The sequence below is a fragment of the Oryctolagus cuniculus genome, chromosome 5 (genome assembly GCF_964237555.1).
Source record: "Oryctolagus cuniculus chromosome 5, mOryCun1.1, whole genome shotgun sequence".
NCBI lineage: Eukaryota > Metazoa > Chordata > Mammalia > Lagomorpha > Leporidae > Oryctolagus > Oryctolagus cuniculus.
Window position 1 is genome coordinate 3,275,376 of NC_091436.1, and position 21,396 is coordinate 3,296,771.

The 21,396-nt window shown below is 39.5% G+C and overlaps 1 protein-coding gene across 12 annotated transcripts in view; it reads left to right on the forward strand.

Moving 5' to 3' along the window:
• Positions 1-21,396, forward strand: part of PDE10A (phosphodiesterase 10A) — a 631,241-nt gene that overhangs the window by 524,581 nt on the left and 85,264 nt on the right. For all 12 annotated transcript variants that reach the window (XM_070073294.1, XM_051855147.2, XM_002714982.5 and 9 more), the window contains 5 exons: positions 7,137-7,277; positions 9,277-9,432; positions 10,720-10,770; positions 11,440-11,498; positions 13,427-13,478. In XM_070073294.1, coding sequence (XP_069929395.1) covers positions 7,137-7,277; positions 9,277-9,432; positions 10,720-10,770; positions 11,440-11,498; positions 13,427-13,478 — 459 coding nt within the window. The remainder of the gene's footprint in view (positions 1-7,136; positions 7,278-9,276; positions 9,433-10,719; positions 10,771-11,439; positions 11,499-13,426; positions 13,479-21,396) is intronic.

Below are 21,396 nucleotides of genomic sequence, written 5' to 3' on the forward strand. Positions count from 1 at the left end.
ATACTTTAGCAACAAAAGTATAATAACACAACTCAAACACACTGAGATAAAAATTTTCAGGCTGTATAAACTAACATCAAGTGATAAGGAAAAGGACGAACATTCAGTGCAGTGTTTAAAACGCCACATCTCATTTTGGAGTGCCTGGGGGTGAGTCCTGGTTCCACTTAAACTCCAGCTGATGTGCACCCTACGTGGTTCCAGGTGATAACTCAAGTGCTCGGTCCCTGCCTCTCACGTGGGAGAACCAGACTGAGTTTTGGCTCCTGCCATCAGCCAGGGCCAGCTCGGGTTGTTACAGCCGTTTGGAGAGTGAACCAGCAATTGAAAGATCACTCTCTCTCTGTTCTCTAACTGCTTTTCAAATAAATATGTAAAAGAGAGTAAAGATGAGAAGCATTATAAAATTTTAAATAATTTTTATTTAGAAATCACAGAGCGAGAGAGAGAGAGAGAGAGCGAGCTCTCCCAACTGATGGCTCATTTCCAGTGTCCACAACTGAGGCTGGGCGAAGTTAAAGCCAAAAACCAATAACTCAACTGGGCCTCCCTTATGAGTGACAGGGGCCCAAGTGCTTGAGCCATTACCGGCTGCTTTCCAGGGGTCACATTAGCAGGAAGCTGGAACAGGAAGTGGAGCCGGGACCTTAACCCAGCCCTCCAAGATGGGATATAGGCATCCCAAGCAGCATCTTAAATACTACACCAAACAGCCACCCTGGGATCATAACACTTTGCACCTAAAAAGTAATTATTTATTTTTCTTGTAAGTTAATTTTGAAATTGATATGAAAATTATAATTTAAATTTGCTAGTAGAATTCACAGATGATAGTCCCATTACCAGAAAGGGAAAATTTAAAGAAAACATGGAAAGGTAGGCGGAAAATAGAAAGCAAACTAAATAGTTAATGCACTAAAAATTAAGCATAAAATATGATTGTGAAATTCATTATGTAATTCCAAGAAAATTACAAGGGTGGTAGACACAGCTATTGAAAGAAAAGCCCTGTTAAATCAGCTTTACAAAAATCCAAATTGTCCTTTGTTCCTGGAAAGTGCAGACCAAAGGAAAGCAGGTGCCGTAAAGTTAATCAGGAAGTTTAATTCAATGAATAAATGAAGTAAATTGGAAAAGGTCACTTTTTGTTTGTGATTGGTTTAGTCTACAATGAAGGGAGAGCTGTAATGAAGTTTCTACAATAGATATTTCGTGGGTTGAACTTTATAAAGCAAAATGCCACATACAATGGTCTTTCTGCCTTCTGCTTGTTGAATTCATTAAGTGGAGGACTAAGCCCATGGCTGTAAGGTAAATTAAAAGTACAGTATCACAGAAATTAAAAGAATAAAAGGAGGGATAACAAATTATGGGCTTATAATTGTATATATGGAATATATGAAATCTGTTCTCTTTATATAAATAATGAAAGATAGCTTTAAAATATTGCAATCTTTGTATTTAGATTTCCATAGTTATGAATGTTTTCAATTGCATGATGCACTCCAGTGGGTTTATTTTTAAGAATTATGGAAAGGAAGCTAGTTATTCATATTTCAAGTTCCAGAGGAATGTGGGACCCAATCATGCCCATCTGCGTAGAATTTATTTACTATCCAGTGCCATCTAGTGTTTCCGAAGGGGAATTACAGTGAGCGTAAATGTTTTTAATCTTAAAAAGTATTTCTAAAATTTAACTGGTTGTGAGTTGAAGTGTTCCCATTACAATGAAGTTTTATGGATAAAGTGATCTTTGAATTGCATGTGGAAAGGAAGGTGAGAGCAAGTGTTTACCAAAAGAAGTGGACATCTATTTGGTAGATACCAATAAATCAAATTTTCACATTTCATTAAAAAATGATGTTTTATAGCTTCATTAGCATGTTCTTTTGTTGATTTTCCTCCAAGTCATTTCTTTCTGCCACATTGTTTTTTATAATTCGAATGCTTTTACATGACATCACTGAATCAATTTACTTGTTATGACTACTAGTTGAAGTCATCTAACTTTAGAAATATGCACACAGTTTGGCTGTTTCGTGAGAAAACAGAAAAATTAAACACCATTATGTTTATCCCCTAACGCTAGCTGGCCTCCGATTGAGTTGACTTCCCGCTCTTGAGGCAGTGTCGTCTGTGTGAGTTGGGCCATGGGGGTGATAGCTGTGGTCCCCCAGCCCAGTTCCCAGGTGTGGGTGAGGATTCCGCACAGCCCTGCCCAGGCTGATGCCCTAGAGGCAGCTGGTCTCCTTTGGATAGGGTAATGATGGGTGCTGTTTGAATTCCCCCAATTTTTCCCTGTTTATACTTGTTTTTGTCTCCAGCCTAAAAAATATGTACACTAATAACATTTTTCATAAATCTATACAATATTAAAGTAAAAATTAATTGCAGACTCAATTCATGCTAGATTTTATAGATGAATTAGATACAATAAACACATGCCTAGGAGTCTTCCGGAAATATTATCTGAAGATGATTTCATTTATCCTTTTATGAAAATAGAGGGAGTATAATATTTTCATTTATCTTCTATTAACCTGAATTGTCTCATGAGTGAGATAATGATACTGGCAGGTTAAGCTGTTGGGACACTGGCATCTCAGACCTGAGTGCCAGTTCAAGTTCTGGCTACTCTGCTTCCCATCCGGTGCCCTCCTAATGCACCTTGGGGGCAGTGGATTAATAACCTGCAGTACTTGAGTTCCTGCCACCCATGTGAGAGATATGGACGGGTTTCCTGGCTCCCAGCTTTGGCCTGGCTGAACCTCAGCTGTTTCATCCATTTAGGGAGTCAGCCAGGGTCAGCCAGTGCATGCAAGATCTCTTTCTCTCTCTTACACACACTTTGTCTCTCAGTGCCTGAATTCTAGTCCTGGCTCTACTCTGGTTTCTGGCTTTCTATTAATGTGCACTCTGGCAGATGGCAGATGGTAGCCTAAGTTATTTGGTTCCTGCTTCCTGTGTGGAGGACCTTGACCGAGTTCCTGGCTTCTGGCTTCAGCCTGACTACGCAAGCATGGGCCAATGGATGGAGGCTCTCTTGGTCTCTCTGACTCTCAAATAAAATAAATAAAAAGCAGACCTTATTTAACAACAAGGAAATTTATATCATATTATAGAAAGCTCTAAAATTCTATTAATTTTTAAAAATAAATCCCCTTCCCCTTTTGTAAATTTCTTGAAATTTAGTTACACATTTCTGAATATTAAAGTAGACTTTTCACTGATGAAAAATGCTGCATATATATATCTTTATTTAAATTATTATTTTGAAATATTAAGCAAAGTAAGTAAGACTTGCTTTGATATAAAATGTACAAAAATTAAAACAGTCTGATGGAAAAATTAACCCAGTGTTGTGAAATTGAGTATTCAGAAACAGAATCAATTATACTGGAGGATTTGGTATATGATGAAAGTGGCAAATAAATAAGTGGGCGGAAGATAGCTATTCAATGCACGACTGTTCAGGGGACTATCTCTGTGTAGTAAATACAGCTAGATTTCATCAACCTTTTCCCATCCCTAAGTCTGTTTAAAATTCAGCCTTCCTCACTATCTGCAATTAACAGGAATGTATCAACTTATTCAGCTACAAAACAATAATCATAAAAATCAAATGTCACAAAACATTCGATTCAAACCAACAATTAATCTTCAGTCAGAAATGAAGGGAGCTTTTACATGGATGAATTGAATGGAGGCAAAAACGAGTCAATAAAGAGTGGAAACCCCCTGGTAGAGAGGACAGAAAGTGTGAAGTGTGCAGTAAACACGGGAAAAGGTGTTTGTTCTTAGATTAGTCCTCCTTTCAATTCTGCCTACGCTTCCGGCCTTCGTAACACAATGTACTCAATATCTTATTAACAGTTACCCTCGGCCAGCGCCGCGGCTCACTGCACGGCTCACTAGGCTAATCCTCTGCCTAGCGGCGCCGGCACACCGGGTTCTAGTCCCGGTTGGGCCGCCGGATTCTGTCCCGGTTGCCCCTCTTCCAGGCCAGCTCTCTGCTGTGGCCAGGGAGTGCTGTGGAGGATGGCCCAGGTGCTTGGGCCCTGCACCCCATGGGAGACCAGGAAAAGCACCTGGCTCCTGGCTCCTGCCATCGGATCAGCACGGTGTGCCGGCCGCGGCGGCCATTGGAGGGTGAACCAACGGCAAAGGAAGACCTTTCTCTCTGTCTCTCTCTCTCACTGTCCACTCTGCCTGTCAAAAAAATATAAAAAAAAAAATAAAAATAAAAATAAAAAAAAGTTACCCTCAGCTTTCTTTGGAAACATTTTTTTGGTAAATAGATGAATAAAATCATGAGTTAACTAGTAAATTAAGTATTCAGTTCCCACTGCAAAGAATTCCATAATTTTTCATAGCTATTGTGTATAGAGAAAGTTCACAGATTTTCTGAAATAATGAAAAGGTTTTTTAGTCTTTTATTTCAGCAAGCCTGATAGAAAGGCTAGCTTTCCATATACCCTGGGATGTGGCATTTGCTTATTTGTTGTGCATCACATAGAAACTCGACTTAGAGATAGTTTACCTTTTATAATATTAAATAAATCATCATATAATAATAGAAGAACATTTAAGGTATTCCACCATTATTGAACTGTACAGCTAAGTATAGCTTGAAGATGTTAAATTTAGCCATAAAATGCCCCTAGCTAAGTCATCTGGAAAAGACGTGTTATGTTTAACTTCAAACAAGCCAAGCCAACAACTAGGACTCAAAAAAGGGAAAAAAAAATCCAACACTACTGTTGGAAGCTTGTTCCAGAGTTTGCTTTCTGTTACTCTCATGGCATGTTGTTTTAAAAGTTTTTCAAACCACTCAGTTCAGTTTATTTGCTGCGGTTGTGTCTTTGGTAGAGAAAAGGAACAGTTGCTCGCATCCTTCTTATGATTAGCTTTCTCATGGTCTGGTAAAATCACTGTCAGTTCTGACTTTTCTTCATGGTAGATATACCATAGCTAATTTTTTTGCAATCATTCTCTTACTGTACTAGGATCAATTTTCTACTCTTCCTGCAATCCTAAGACAGAGTGACGACAGCTGAGTTATACCTAGACAATGACAGATATGACATCTAGTGACAGAGCTGCTTTTTCTATCCTATTTGAATATTGGTTCATGATAGAAATACAGTAATGTAAAAAACATTGGCACTAATTTCTAGTTTTTTAATAAAAATATGTTCTTGTCATTTACCATGTTACATGTAATTTTTATCACAAGTACATAACGTGCTTAAAACTTAATCCTATTTAGGAGAATCACAATATATTCTTCAGAAGCATTATACAATAGCAGATACTAATAAACCCAGCCTTAACCTTGTATGTACACTTGGGAATGTAAGAATTTTGAAATTAGCTTCTAATCACTTATAGTGGTGATTTTTTTTTAAAGCAGCCAGGGTTAAGCCAAGTTCTGCTTCCTTTCTCTTTCTTGCTGGTTTAGCTAAGGAGTTCAAGTTGACGGGATTTATTATCTTACAATTCTAAGAAAAATGTTTGAAGAGTTTTCTGATATTACAAATATTGAAAACTACTTATTTGTTAATAGATACTTGCAATTCACCATCTCACTCTTAAAATTACCTTGATTATAGTGAATATTAGTAGGAATATGTTTAGTTCAAGAAGGTTGTATAATACTGATTGAAAAGGTCTTCAGTCTTTTAAGTAACAGCAATCCATTTGAGATAAAGTAAAATGAAGTATAAGGAGAATTTACCTAAACTTTAATCTTTTTCAAATTTAGTAGATAATCCTGATAAATTATATTAAAATATTGCCCCCAAACCTTAAAGGATTTATTTCAATTAGCACTTTTTATTTAGTGGAAAATTGAGAATTATTATTGCTTTCATCAAAATAATGATCCTACTTTTAAAAATATCTTCAGTACTTTATTTTCCCACCCAATAATTCGAAAAATTTTGAAACATCACCCAGATGTGCCAAGAAGTTTGCACAGACTAAACCTGACTCTCTGTTGAGAGGCACTGGCATTGTAGTTCAGTGAGTTAAGCCACTGCCTGTGACGCAGGCATCCCATGTCTGGGTACCAGTTAAAGCCCCAGGTACTCTGCTTTCTATCCAGCTGCCCCCTGATGTGCCTGGGGAGGCAACAAGAGATGGCCCAGGGTCCTGGGCCCCTGCCAACCATTTTGGAGGCCAAGATGGCTTCTGGCTGCTGGCTTTGGCCTGGCCCAGTCCAGGCTGTCATGGCCAGAGTGAACCAGTGGATGAAAGATCTCTCTCTCCTCCTCCTCCTCCTCCCTCCCTCCATCTCTGTTGCTCTGCCTTTCACATAAGTTCAAATAAGTACTTAAAACGGATTCTGCCAAGAGAGAAATAATGTCCTGTGACTTGTAGCCACTGCTCCTGTTTCCAGATACACCTTGTGTCACATCTGTAGGAAGTTTGGGCAGAGGGTTTGTTTTTGGTATGAGATCGTGAGCCCAGTGACAAGATACATTTTTCTCCCATTTTGTTAATTTTTTAAAGATTTATTTATTTATTTGGAAGTCAGAGTTATACAGAGAAGGAGAGGCAGAGAGAGAGAGAGAGAGAGAGAGAGAGAGAGAGAGAAAGTCTTCCATCTGCTGGTTCACTCCCCAGTTGGCCACAACAGCCAGAGCTATGCCAATCCAAAGCCAGGAATCAGGAGCTTCTTTTAGGTCTTCCACATGGGTTCAGGGGCTCAAGGACTTAGGTCAAGCTCCGCTGCTTTCCCAGGCCATAACCGTGACACCACCTGGATAGGAAGTGGAGCAGCTGGGACTCTAACTGGCCCCCATATGGGATGCCAGCACTGCTGGCAGCGACTTTCCTCACTACGCCGCAGCACCGGCCCCTGTTATTTTTAATTTATCTAAGTAGGAGGCTATCTGAAGGGATTTTGCACATGTGCTTTCATCAGAGACCTGTTCTGAAGCTATGACATTGTGTGTGAGTTTGAAATATGAAGGAACTTCTGTCCCAGGTACTCCAGTTTAATCGTGAAGCACCTTCCCTTGTTCCACATCTTTTCTTTTTCAATTGGCTCACAGACTTCTCATGGCCACTAAGTAACACCCAAGTGCCTTTTTGTACTGTGCAAATGTACAGGAAACTCTCACTCTTCCTAGAGCCTGTGTGTGTTCACCCCGCCGGGCTTAAAGGAAGGCAGGCCCCGCCTCGTCCCTGCCGGGCCCATCACCCAGGGTACGACCATCTCTGCCTACGTGGCCAAGTCCAGGAAGACGCTGCTAGTGGAAGACATCCTTGGGGTACGTGACCTTTTGACTCTTTGTGACAGTTCTAACCTGAAGTGTTTAGTTCAGAAGTAAGATATATATATATATATATATATATATATATATATATATATATAGTTTTTATATTATAGTTTAAGCCATTTCATTTTTTAAAAAGGAATGAAGCAAGATATAGATGAAAAATGAAAAATGAGTGTATATGTAAACTCACTTTTTGTGTTCAGAAAATCCTGTTTTACAATGCCCACTACGAGCTGCATTTGGACAATTCTTATTTCAGCACACGATGGTATGAATAACACAAAGCATATATTTATAGTCATTTAAGCTGAATGACTGCTGTGTTGTGTTTCGTGTCTTGCCAGGATTTATAAGGATAGAAATGAGTTAGCTATTGCTATTGGCAAACGACTTAAAAAATTTTTGTGATGTTATACATGTCCACCTGTTATTTTCATGAGTGTAGGGCTGGGCCACTCAGCTGATCTGGGCTGCAGTCTGCTGGGATTGCCCTGACTGTGGGGTCAGTTGGTCATCCTGTTGGGTGCTGGCTGGTCTCTGACGGTCCCAGGTCTCTGTGTATCTCACACCTTTCCAGGAAGGCCAGCCTGCAGTTTCTTATGAAGAAGTAGCTGGAGTCCAAGTGAAGTGAGTTTTCAGGTGTCGGCTTCACCACATTTAGTGCCCTCTCTTATGCAGAGCAAATCGCATGAGTGAGCTCAGGCTGTGCTGGGGGTGCTGACAGAGGTTCTGGGAACAGAGAGACAGACGTCCTCAGTGCAGCCTTCCCCCCACACACAGGGCTCTTCAAGACATCCATGGGGGTGTAGTTCGCAGAGCAGGTGTTGTGGTGCCCAAATAACTGAAATCCACATGTATGAGAGTCTTAGGAAAGCTAATGGAGTGTGTATTATGCAAAAGCTATGCACGGATTTCAAGGTATTGCACCAAAATAAATTTATCCTCCAATTTCATTTTCATGAACTTTTTGAAGTACATGGGAACATGTTAACGAAATGACACCACCTGAAGTACAGACTTTAAAAGCGAGAAGTACCAACAGGTATATAGATGTCAGGAATTGGCTCTGAGATAGCATTAAATTGAAATCATGTAACACGAGCTTTAATTTCATTTTTGCCACTAAGTATCTATATGACCGTCAACAAATCAGCTAGCTAGTTATTTTATGGAAAAAAAGAGAGAGTGAAAGTTCAAAGTAGGTGCTATATATATTCATTTGAAGATGCCCTGTTGTATATGTGAGTTTTAAATTATCTGTAAGTTGAAGTAGAGATTTATAGTGTTGTTGATTCATGAAAAGATCTAATTCACACCTAACAGTTTCCTGCAGGCAGCAGGACTTCAACAAGTAGAATTGGTGTTTTTGATATTATTGCATTGTTTCCCTGTTTCCTTTGTCTGATTTTGCTAAGACAGAAAATTATTGAAGTTGGAGAACCAATTTCCTTTCTTATACTAAATAATTGATAATTATTAGATGATTTGAATATTTAACATGTGCTTTGAGATTCAATTTAGTGAGTATTTTTAACTTATTCTGTGTTGTCTTCACCTTAAAACGAGAAGACACAAATGTTCATGTGTGTTCCTGATCTGGTGTGTATGTGTAGACTAATGTTCACTGTGACATTGTCCATGTGCAGCCCTGAGGACGCTAGTGCACACAGAAGGTGATGGATAAGTGTCAGCCTGTATGATTACTTTTCACATTATTGCACAAAGTTAACCTTCCTTGTTCATTTATTAATTTTCTGCTACACCAGATAAAGACAAATTAAAGCCTTATTGACTTAAAGGTTTCAATATTCCTACAAATAAGCATTTTCTTGAACATAATTGGTGGTAACCATCATCACTTAGCTTTCCTTTGAAAAGACCTGCATATCATGGGTTACAAAACCATGGCAATTTCTGATAGAAATAAGAATCCTAACGTAATGATTTTGTTTCTTTCACTGACTTACAGCTTTTCCCTTTGGTTTTTCAGGATGAACGATTTCCAAGAGGCACTGGGCTGGAGTCAGGGACTCGTATCCAGTCTGTTCTTTGCTTGCCCATCGTCACTGCCATTGGTGATTTGATTGGCATCCTTGAGCTGTATCGGCACTGGGGCAAAGAAGCCTTCTGCCTCAGTCACCAGGAGGTGAGGTCTCCAGGCTGCCATTAGGACGGTTACCTGAGCCCCTCTCGTTAATACTGCTCATGAACACTCCCTGAGTGCATGAGTGAGTGTGTAATGCCACGGTTTGCTCAGCAGTGTGTTTCTACTGGTGCCGATGCTTGTAAAAGCCTGTTTCTGTTTTGCTTCACAGTTATTTGTAGAAGAAACTGCTGAGATGAGGAATTCAGTGCTTTTTTTAAAAAAATTGTGGAAATACATTTTAATAATAAAAAATATGCCACACTGTGAGTCAGATAAAGAAACGGGATAACTCTGGAGAGTTTTGGCCTCCTGGTTGCCATTATGTCTTCTTGAAATCGTCCTCTTCCTAGACTCTGTGTCCTGAAACACGGATCCAGTGTCCAATGTGTTTGGAAAACAGTGAGCTCCATTCACTATTCACTGAGCTGGAGCTGGCTCATCAATACTGAACCCAAACACTGAAACCATGTATTTAGCACGGCCAGCGTGAGCCCTGTCCACTTGCCTGAATGGCCGCATATCTCACCGGCTCCCCCAGGCTGGGCACTCCGGAGGCCTGCGGCCCAGGGCTCAGCCTTGCCTTTGCTCTTCCGTCTAGTGGGCGAGTGCTTGCCTGTCCGCTCGAAGCGCCCCCTGCAGGAAGCTCTGGGGTCCTGGCTGAGCACTTCAGGGATGTTGGCACCGCTGCTCCTCTGGGGTGCCTGCGGTCACCGGGGTACACTGCAGCGGTCTCCTGTCTTGTCTTTCTCCCCACAGCACGACCGAAGCCCTGCTGTTTGTCTTGTTTGGTGTACTGCTACTGGCAGAACCTAGAAGCTCCCTGTTGTGTCGTAGACACCTCGTGTGTCTGTGAAATGGATCAAAAACAAAAGGACTAATAGCCAGTGATTTAGAACTTTTCCCCTGGTACAGACACACGGCTTTTGCTTTCTAGAAATATCTCATCGGTTTCAAGTAGTCATTAGAGGCTTTCCTTAATATTCTTTTCGTTCAACTGAAGCATAATCATTTTATTTTAAAATCATTGTACTGTGGCTCTTTTTAGCAATCAGTTTGTCTTGCTGTTTATCCTAAAGTAAGACAAACAAGAGAGCATTAAGCTTAATTAAATAGAAAAGGAAGTATGGAAAGAAACATGTGAGTATTTGACACTTTGCCTTTGAAGAATATTTGAAAGTTCAGTGACCTTAGGACATTCTTCACATACATTTATGCTGAAGTCCTTTGTTGGGATGCCTACACGTTGCTAACAAATGCTTGTTTTCTTTATAAATACGGCCTTTTCAGGTTGCAACAGCAAATCTTGCCTGGGCTTCGGTAGCAATACATCAGGTGCAGGTGAGTCTGCAGTGATTTCCAGGGCTGCTGAAGAGAGAGGAGTGTAGCATTGGGGCCTGGAGTAGAGGTTAATAAAGACCTTAATGGTTTATTAGGCTGTTGTGCTGTTTCCAGTTGTTTGTTTAATCACTAAATGCTTTTCTCCTACCTTACATATCTTATGATTATTTCTATGGATTCTGTGTACATTAATGATAAATAATTCCTGAAACTTACATGCTTGCTAAACTTCTTATTTTCCACTGAAAGCAAGTTTTCACTGAAAATGAGCTAAACAGCCGCTCTCGTATTGCAACTTTCTGAGCATGGTGTGAAGTAGTTCTGAAGAGAGCTGGCAGTGGACTGCCTGGATCTGAATGCTGGCTCCACTGCTGGTTAACCCTGGAGTCTGAGTAATACTCCCAGCATCTTTACACCTCCGTTAGAAAACGTCAGATCCCAAACTCACACGGCTTTGTGGTGATGGAGATAACGAAGTGCTTATAAGCCTAGAGCTATGTTTAGCACAACTGAAGTATTCAGTATATGTTAGTAGTTACGTTATTACCTTTTAAAGCAAGTTAGTGTGTTACACCATTCTTCAGTTAATAAGGTAAGTGGTATTCTGGGAGTTTCCTTGTTAAATGAGCAGTATCTCTTAGAATTAATAGCTATTATTTTATATGGCAGGTGTGCAGAGGCCTTGCCAAACAGACTGAATTGAATGACTTTCTACTCGACGTATCAAAGTAAGTGTTCATTTCTCAGGATGTGGCGGCCCTTATCGATCAGCGGCCTGAATTAGGTGCAGGCCCTGGCAGTGATAGATTGCTCTCTACTGTGGCCAGTAGCTGCAGAGACACAGCTGTCCCAAAGAATGGTCCCTCCTACTGTGAACTGTTCAGTCACACAGGAAACGGTCCCTCCTACTGTGGACTGTACAGTCACACAGGAAGAACAGTCCAGCCTTCTGTGGACTGTTCAGTCACACAGGAAGAATGGTCCCTCCTACTGTGGACCGTTCAGTCACACAGGAAGAGCGGTCCCTCCTACTGTGGACCGTTCAGTCACACAGGAAGAACGGTCCATCCTACTGTGGACTGTACAGTGTACAGTTACATTCTCATCCAAGTTCATTTCATAGGTGACACAGCTGTCCAGGAAGAATGGTCCATCCTATTGTGTTACATTCTCATCCATGTTCATTTCATAGGTGAAGGACTGCAAACGTCCATGTGTATGTCATGATCTTAATTTTCAGTTTGACTTGTATTTTCTCAGTTGATTAACTTAGAGCACATTGAAAATACTAAAAAAATCTCATTTTTTCAAAGAGAATACTGGTGATGGTAGGAAAAAAAAGTTCTAATTTATTTTTCCTGGCTGGGCCAGGCCAAAACCAGGAGCCAGGAGCTTCTCCTGGATCTCTCACATGGTTGCAGGGGTGCAAGGGCCCAGGCATTTGAGATAGCTTCCACTGCTTTCCCAGGCACATTAGCAGGGAGCCGGACAGGAAGTAAAATAGGTAGGACTTGAACCGGCACCATGTGGTATACCAACACTGTAGGCAGAGGATTAACCTAAGCCACAGCACTGGCCTCTGTGATTCTGGATATTAAATTCTTGTTATAGAGGAGACTGTCTATATTTGATCCATGTAATTAATTGCTGAAATATAACCATTTTTTTTTGATCCTCTAAACCAACTCTTCTACCAAACAAAATTAAACATAATGCCTCTGGGACATGATATTATCACTTCAGAATGCATAGAGAAGGCCGTGGTCCTTTCTTGCTCGGTATTCTAATATTCCGCAAGTTGCCCAGAGTCAGCTGAATCCCTCACATGATACTTGAATCCATTCCCTTTCGTTTTCTCCCCAGTGGGAAATTCGCTCACTTCACCATCTTCCTTGTATTCTTCAGTGCATAGTGTAATGAAGTGTGCTCTAAATTCCAGGGGCTTCACGCTAAATAATTTTCCTTTTAAGTAAAAGGTATTGTCCATTACTTATGCGTTATCTTAATCCTGAGTGCATGGTTAATACACAAACCTAAACTGAAAGCATATTTATCCAGCAGCGCTGAATTGAGTTCTTTGCATTTTCCTACAATACGTGTCTATTGATTTATCTTTTTATCAGATTTACATTTTAATGTATGTGCCATATACCTCTCATTTACTTGCATTCATAAATGATGAATGTATATTTTATTTATGTCTAGTCATGAGATCTACATCATTACTTACATTCTGATATTTCTTCTCAAATTAATTACATTGTTTAATACAGTTAAAGTAAAATTTAACTTCTTTCAACTTTCAGTGATAATTTTTATTTTAACTGTGTTGATCAGTGGTGAATATACATATCAATTATTCATGTGTGATTTTAGTTAAGTGCCTCAAACTTTCTATCTGCATTGGAATATACCAATAAAATAATTACCGAATGCCTCCCCTGGGGTGAGGGTTCTTATGGTAAGGCCCTGATAACTTTCATGTGTCTCTTTGAAATAACCTTACGGATTGCTTCCACAAAAGGACAGAGTGAAACAATGTATGCCTTGATGTTTATTATTTAAGTATAGACAAAGTCAGGAAATGTATTCAAAGTTTAAGATGTACTATGATCTAAATTAAGATTACTTACAGGATTTATGTTTTTTTTTTCAGAACATATTTTGATAACATAGTCGCAATAGATTCTCTACTTGAACACATAATGGTATGTTGCCATCTGTTTTGAAATTTATTTAAAATTATAGGCCTAATGTATGGTGTAACAATTTAATCTATTAGACACACAAGCTCTTTTAAATATTACAGAATGTGGTACTTAGGAATCCACTTCGATTTGTTTGTTACTTCTGCTAGTTTTATGTGATTTGCTAATGTTCTATGCCATTCTAGTGGATTGTCTTCATCTTCTTAATGTCTTTTTTTTTAAAGATTTATTTTTTTATTTGAAAGTCAGAGTTACATAGAAGAGAGGCAGAGAGAGAGAAAGAGAGACAGAGACAGAGAGAGAGAGAGAGAGAGAGGGAGAGAGGGAGGGAGAGGTGCCTTCCGTCTGCTGGTTCACTCCCCAAAGGGCCTCACGGCCAGAATTGCACCAATCCAAAGCCAGGAGCCAGGAGCTTCTTCTGGGTCTCCTCACAGGTGCAGAGGGCTTGAGCCATCTTCTACTGCTTTCCCAGGCCACAGCAGAGAGCTAGATTTGGAAGTGAGGCAGCCAGGTCTCAAACCAGCACCCATATGGAATGCCGGCACTGCAGGCAGTGGCTTTACCCGCTACACCACAGCACCAGCACGTTAGTGGTTTTTAAAACAACCAAGAAAGGGGCCGGTGCTGTTGTGCAATGGGTTAAAGCCCTGGCCTGAAGTGCTGGCATCCCATATGGGCACCAGTGCGAGTCCCGGCTTCTCCTCTTCCGATCCGGCTCTCTGCTGTGGCCTGGGAAAGCAGTAGAAGATGGCCCAAGTGCTTGGGCTCCTGCACTCATGTGGGAGACCTGGAGGAAGCTCCTGGCTCCTGGCTTCAGATTGGCGCAGCTCCTGCCGTTGCAGCCATGTAGCCATCTGGGGAGTGAACCAGCGGATGGAAGACCCCTCTCTCTGTCTCTGCCTCTCTGTAACTCTGTCTTTCAAATAAAATAAAATAAAATAAAGCTTTTTAAAAAATAAAATAAAGCAACAAAGATGAATTTTTAATTTTAGTGAAAGTCAATTATCTTTTCTTGTGTTGCTCATGCTTTGGTGTCATATTTAAAAGTCCAGTGCCAAATCTGACATCCTGAGGTTCACCTGAACGTTTCTCCTAAAGGACTTATGGTTTAAGCTTTTACACGTGGATCTCTTAAATGTTGAATTAATTTTTGTATATGATAAGAAGTAAGGGAAGTAAGGTTACAGATGATTTTTTCCAGGTGACCATACAGTTTTCCCAGCACCTTTTGTTAAAAATAGTCTCTCATCTTTGAATGGTCTTGCCAAAACTTATTTGAGTATAAACATAATGGTTTTATTTCTGGACTCTATGAAGGAGTAGTCAAAAGGTCATGAAAAATTCATATTATGAAAAATAAATGGATGAATGATTTTTATTTTTTTTTAATTTTCATTTTAGGGGTATTTATTGGAAAGGCAGAGTGATGAGACAGAGAAAAGGATCTCGCATCTAGTGATTTACTCCCCAAATGCCCACAACAACCAAGGCTGGGCCAGGCTAAAAGCAGGTGGCAAGATGGCAGTTTGGGTCTCTCACTTGGGTGCAGGGAGCAAACCTCTGGAGTCATCCTCTGCTACCTCCCAGGGTGCATATTCATGAGAGGCTGGGATCAGTAGCAGAGCCAGGACTTGAACCAAGCACTCTCAAATATGGGATACACGCTGCCCAAGGAGCATCTTAACTGCCACACAGCATGTCTACCCCAGATATTAAAAAAATGTACCAATAGAAACATGTATTGATTCAAAATTATCATGAACTTTCTGAAGTCCTCTCGTATATCTGTTTTGATTCTAATACTACAGTGTTTTAATTTGGGGTATATCATAACAATATTGACAATATAATATTATTAACCCACATGAGCATGAACTATGTTTCAATTTACTTTAGTTTTCTTAAGTTTTTCAACATTTTTTAGTTCTTAAAGAGTGAATATTGATTTCATTTTGGTCAAATTATTCCTACATATTTTTAATACCTATAAAAATGGAATTATTCAATAAAATTTATTGTGGCATATTGATCTTGTATCCTACCACCATCAATGAACTCATCATGAGTTATAAGAATTTCTCAGTGTATTCTTTAAGATTCTCTGTATATTTGATCCTATCATCTGTGACTAGAGAAGGTTTCATCCCTTCTTTCTAATCTATATGTCCTGTTTCTTTTACTTGCATTAATTACCCCTGCTAGAATCTATGGCTCTATATAGAATAGAACTGGCAAGCGTTGACATTCATATCTCGTTCAGTTTTTTTGTTAGGATTTATTTATTTATTTATTTATTTTAAAGACTCTCTCTCTCTTCTCTCTCTCTCTCTTTCTCTTTCTCTCTCTTAAACACACACACACACACACACACACACACACACACACACATAGAATCTCCCATCTCCTGGTTCACTCCCCAAATGGGTGCAATGAACATGGCTGAGCCAGGCCAGACAGAAGCCTGGAACTCCATCTGGGTCTCTGACATCGGTAGCAGAGGCCCAAGCACTTGGGCCATCCTCTGCTGCTTTGGCAGGTGCATTGACAGGGACCTGGATCGAAAGTGGAGCCGCTGGGACTCTAACCAGCATCCTTGTAGGATGCTGGTGCCACAGATGGTGGCTTTACCCACTGTGCCATGGCACTGGCCCCTGTGGACATTCGTGTTGTGTTCTTGCTCTTAGGGGAGGAGCATCCAGTTTCCCATGATTATGTAAGAAGTTTGCTCTGGGTTTCTCATCGATGGCCTTTTATCAGGTTATAGAAGTTGCCTTCTATCCTAGATTTTTAGATTTTGTCAAATAATTTTTATGTATCAAGATCTTTGTTACTATTTTTTATCAGTGTCAATACATCAATTATATCTATTGATTTTTGAATAGCTAACCTTGCATTCATGTGATGTATGATTTATTAATTTTATAGAAAACCTGAGTTTATACCTTCAGCATGGTGATTTACCACCCAAAACCATTCTCTTATTTTTAATTTATTTTTTAAAGAGACATTTATTTATTTAAAAGGCAGGGTTATGTGGGGTGGGGTGGGGGCCAAGGGAAGGGATGTCTTACATCTGCTGACTCACTCCCCAAGTGAGGACATAAGCAGAGAGCTGGATCTGAATTTGAGCAGCAGGGACTCAAACCAGTGCCCATCTGGGATGCCGGCATAGCAGGCAGTGGCTTAACCTGCTGCACTACAACGCCGGCCCCTAAATTTCCTCAAAACATATTTTAATGGATGTAGTGATAATGATGCCTCATATTTATAAATTATTTTTCTGGTTTATAGTCTTGGATTTTTAATCTAGAGAGTGATTTCTAGTGTTGATAATCGTAGGAATAGTTCTCGTGGTTCTTCTTCTTCTCTTCATGCAGCACTTGCTTCCGTTCTAACACCTAGGAACTCTGCTGAACGGAAGTGGTGACTAGCAAAGTGAATGTACATGTTTGCCTTCATACTTATAAATTGCTATACATATTTGTCATTAGTCCCCTAGAAGATACTACATATGAATTAAATGTTTTCTCTTTATCCTTACATGCCATGAGTTTGATTCTGATTGAGTGTTGGATATCATCAAAGTTGGATACTGTCAAAATTTTACAAGCAGTTGTTAAAATAATTCTTATAGTCACTTGGAATGGGAAATTATTTTATTACTCAAATGTTAAATCACTCTTTCATTGATCTTAGAAAACCTATTTAATTATAGCATATTCTTAAAAATACCTTTTATTGGGGCTGGCGCTGTGGCGTAGCAGGTAAAGCCAGCACCTGCAGTGCCGGTATCCCATATGGGTGCCGATTTGAGTCCCGACTGCTCCACTTCCCATCCAGCTCTCTGCTGTGGCCTGGGAAAGCAGTAGAAGATGACCCATGTGGGAGACCTGGAAGTAGCTCCTGGCTCCTGGCTTTGGATTGGCACAGTTCCAGCTGGCCAATTGGGGAGTGAAAAAGTGGATAAAGACCTCTCTTCCTCGGCCTCTCTTCTCTCTCTGTAACTCTGACTTTCAAATAATGAATAAATCTTTAAAAAGAAAACTTTGATTTATTTTCATTGTATTTTAAAGGCAGAGAGAGGTAGAGAGAGACAGAGAGAGACAGAAAGATACCTTTTATTTGCTGATCTACTTCTCAAATGCCCCCAACAGTTGGAGAAGTGCCAGACTGAAGCCAGGAGCCTGGAATTTAATCCAGGTCTCCTACGTGAGTGGCAGGGAACAAAATACTGGAGCCATCCCTGTTGCCTCCCAGGGTGGCTGTAAGTAAGAAAGTGGAATCAGAAGGAGGAGCCGTGATTTGAACCCAGACTCTCCAACAGGGGTGTCTAAGCAGTGTCCCAACTACTGCGCCAGTCATCCACTCCTGTCATGTATTCTTAACTACTGGATTGGTTATTAATGTTTACTTCAGATTTTGCATTTCAGTAGTTTCCTTGTTTTCCTATTCTTGGGTAGTTTTGGCATTGGGTCACGCCTCTCTTCATCAATGAGACATTGTTCATTCTTTTATGTGAAAATGGCTTGAATAATATATGAGTTGTTTTCCCTTTATGGTTTAGTATGAATCAGTTGTAAAACCATTTAGGTCTTACTTGGGGGAAGATCTGATTCTATTTTAAGTATATCCTATGATATTGGCTCCTACAGGTCTTCATTTACCCACTAATGCTGTATTTCGTGGATATCTGTTATATTCCTCAAATGGTATAGCAGCTAGAATTATAAACTGGTCATCAAAAACCTTCAATATCTCTGTCCTCATTGAGACACTGGTCTAATGGGGGAGACAGACATAGTCAGATAGCAGCACATATGTAAAATTGCAGTCCCAGTGAGGGCTTTGCTGCAGCTGAACACGGTGCTCTAAAAGCTCATAAGAAAATCTGACCTAATTGATGAGACTGTGTGAAAGTTACAGCGACAAAGACAGAAAACGGGGGTGCTGCTTTAGGGGAGAGGCATCAGGAGACCTAGAAGGACCAACTTATCCAGACTGTGGAGGGATTTTTTTTTTAATTTTAATGCCTTTTAAACTACATGGTGCAAGATCAGATCGGAATTTGATCCCCTATGTTAGGGGAGGTGAGAGGAAAGTCTTCGATAATATAGATAAGATTTCTCTTTTCCACATAAGCAGATGTTCAGATTCCCAGGTGATCATTTATTCTACCTCAGTGTTCTCAGTGGAGGTGATGCTGACACTTGGAGAAGGTTTATCTGTACACAAGGGTGCCCTGGCCATTACAGCTGTGTGAATCAGGCACCAGGCATACCCGATCTTCACTGGCTCGTTGTAACAAATGGAGATGCCTGCACTTGTTTCAGATTTTTCGTGGTCTAAATGGCTCAGCTCCCAGTTAGGAATTAGTGAATTAGACTTTCATATTGAATTTTATGCATTTTCAGTTACTTATATTCCTGTATCTGAAAACATTAACTACTGCATTCAGGTTATCTTGAAAGAATCAAAGGCTCATATCAATTAAAAGTCCTTGAAGATTGAGAATTCTATAATTACTGGACATGATGGCTCAAATTATATTGTCAGGAATGTGTCTTTTACTATTTTCTTGTTAAGCTTACTTCTGTAATCCTTATTCTCAGTCTCTGTGTGCTTGATGGCAGTCCCAGCCCTGTTTTCAGAGGAGATATTTAGTTTTCTGATCGACTCCCATGCCTTAACAAGAAAAGAAAATGTAGAAATCATACACAGAGACTCAACAGCATTCTCCTGAATGAACAGTGAGCCATAGAAAAAATCAAAAGGGAAATAAAAAATTCCTTGAGACAAATGAAAATACAGTATATCAAAACTCATGGAGTATAGTAACCAGTGTTAGGAGGAAAGTTTATAGCTGTAAGTGCTTTTATCAAAAAAAATGGAAAGGTATCAAATAATCTAACAGTGTATCTCAAGGATGTAGAAAAACGAGAAAAAAAAACTAAATGCAAAATTAGTAGGATGAAAGAAATAATAAAAATTAGAGAAGAAATAAACAGATAAACAAAATAGAAATAAAAATGCAAAAGTCAGTGAAATGATGACCTGTGTTGTCAAGAATAAACAGTTTATCAACCATTGACCAAGTTAAGAAAAAAAGAGAAGACTCAAATCTATAAAATCAAAGATGAAAAAGGAGATACTACAACTGATACCACAGAGATACAAAGAATCGTTAAGAAATATTATGGTGACCAGTGCTGTGGTGCAGTAGGTTAGTCCTCTGCCTGCAGTGCCAGCATCCCATATGGGCACTGGTTCTAGTACCAACTGCTCCTCTTCTGATCCAGCTCTCTGCTATGGCCTGGGAAAGCAAAAATGGAAGATAGCCCAAGTGCTTGTCTCCTGCACCCATGTGGGAGACCCAGAAGAAGCTCCTGGTTTCAGATTGGCCAAGCTCTGACCTTTGCAGGCATTTGGGGAGTGAACCAGCAGATAGAAAACCTTTCTCTCTGTCTCTCCCACTCACTGTAACTCTGCCTCTCAAATAAATAAATAAAAATATTAAAAAAAATTATGAACAATTATATTCCAACAAGCTTAAAACTCTAGAAAGAATGGACAGATTTCTGGACACATGATTTACCAAAATTGAGACATGAAGACTTAGACAACCTGAATAGATCAATAACATAAGGTTGAAGTTAAATTAGTAATAAAGAGTCCACCAGCAAAGAAGAGTCCATGACCAGATGGCTTCACCACTGAAGACTACCACACTTTTAAGGAGGGAATAGCACCAGTTCATCTCAGACTACTCAAAACAATTGAACTAGGCACCCTTCAAAACTCGTGCTTTGAGGCCAGCATTACATTAATTCCAAAAGTATCAAAGATATAATGGAAAAGAGAACAATGGTCCAATATCCCCGATGAACCAGAGATGCAAAAATCCTCAACAAAATACTAGCAAATCAAAGCCAACAGGACATCAAGTGCAACAGAATGGATGCAACTGGAAGCTGTTATTCTTAGTGACATAAGCCAGTCCCCAAAAGACAGATTGTTTTTTTCTGATATGTGGCTTAATATAAAATACAAAAATATGTACAGGAATGAAACAGACATCTTGTGATACTATTGTTTTTAAGCGCCTGTTTATACTCTTGTGGAATGGTGATCTTCCTACTTTTTACTTGTTGAATATTATAATTACTGAACTAAGCCTATGATTATAGATGAAATTATTTCTTTGCAAAAATTAAAGAAAAGGGATGCAAGGAAGGAAGAGGATTGAGGGAGAGAGAAGTGAAGAGTGGAAAGTATGGTTATCTTAGAACAATACCTATGAAATACATGATATTTGTTCTCTTTATATTAATATAACTTTTTAAAAAATAATCAGAAAAATATGATACTGACATAAAAATACACAAGTAGACCAATAGAATAGAATAAAATAGAAACCTGAGAAATCTACAACCAACTAATCTTTGACAAGTGTGCGAAAACCATTCTCTGGAGAAAGAACAGTCTCTTGAACAGAGTGTTGGAAAATTTGATTTCCATATGGAGAAGTTTGAAGCAAGACCCCTATGTTACACACTATACAAGAATCAGCTCAAATTGGATCAAGGATTTAAACTTAGCACTTGAAATTATAAACCTACTAGGGAAAACAAAAGGAGAAAACTGCAAAACATTGGCCTAGGCAAAGAGTCTGGAAAAGACCCTACAAGTGCAGGCAATGAAAACAACATAGACAGATTTTAAGAAGCTAAGAAGCTTCTGCATGACAAAGGAAACATTTAACAAGGTGAATAGCACCTGACAGATGGGAGAAAATATTTGCAAACTCTGAAACTGATAAAGGATTAATATTAGGAGTATATAAGGAGCTCAAGAAACTTAACATCAAAACAAATAATTCTATTAAGAAATATAAAAAGGATATGAATAGATTTTCTTTTCA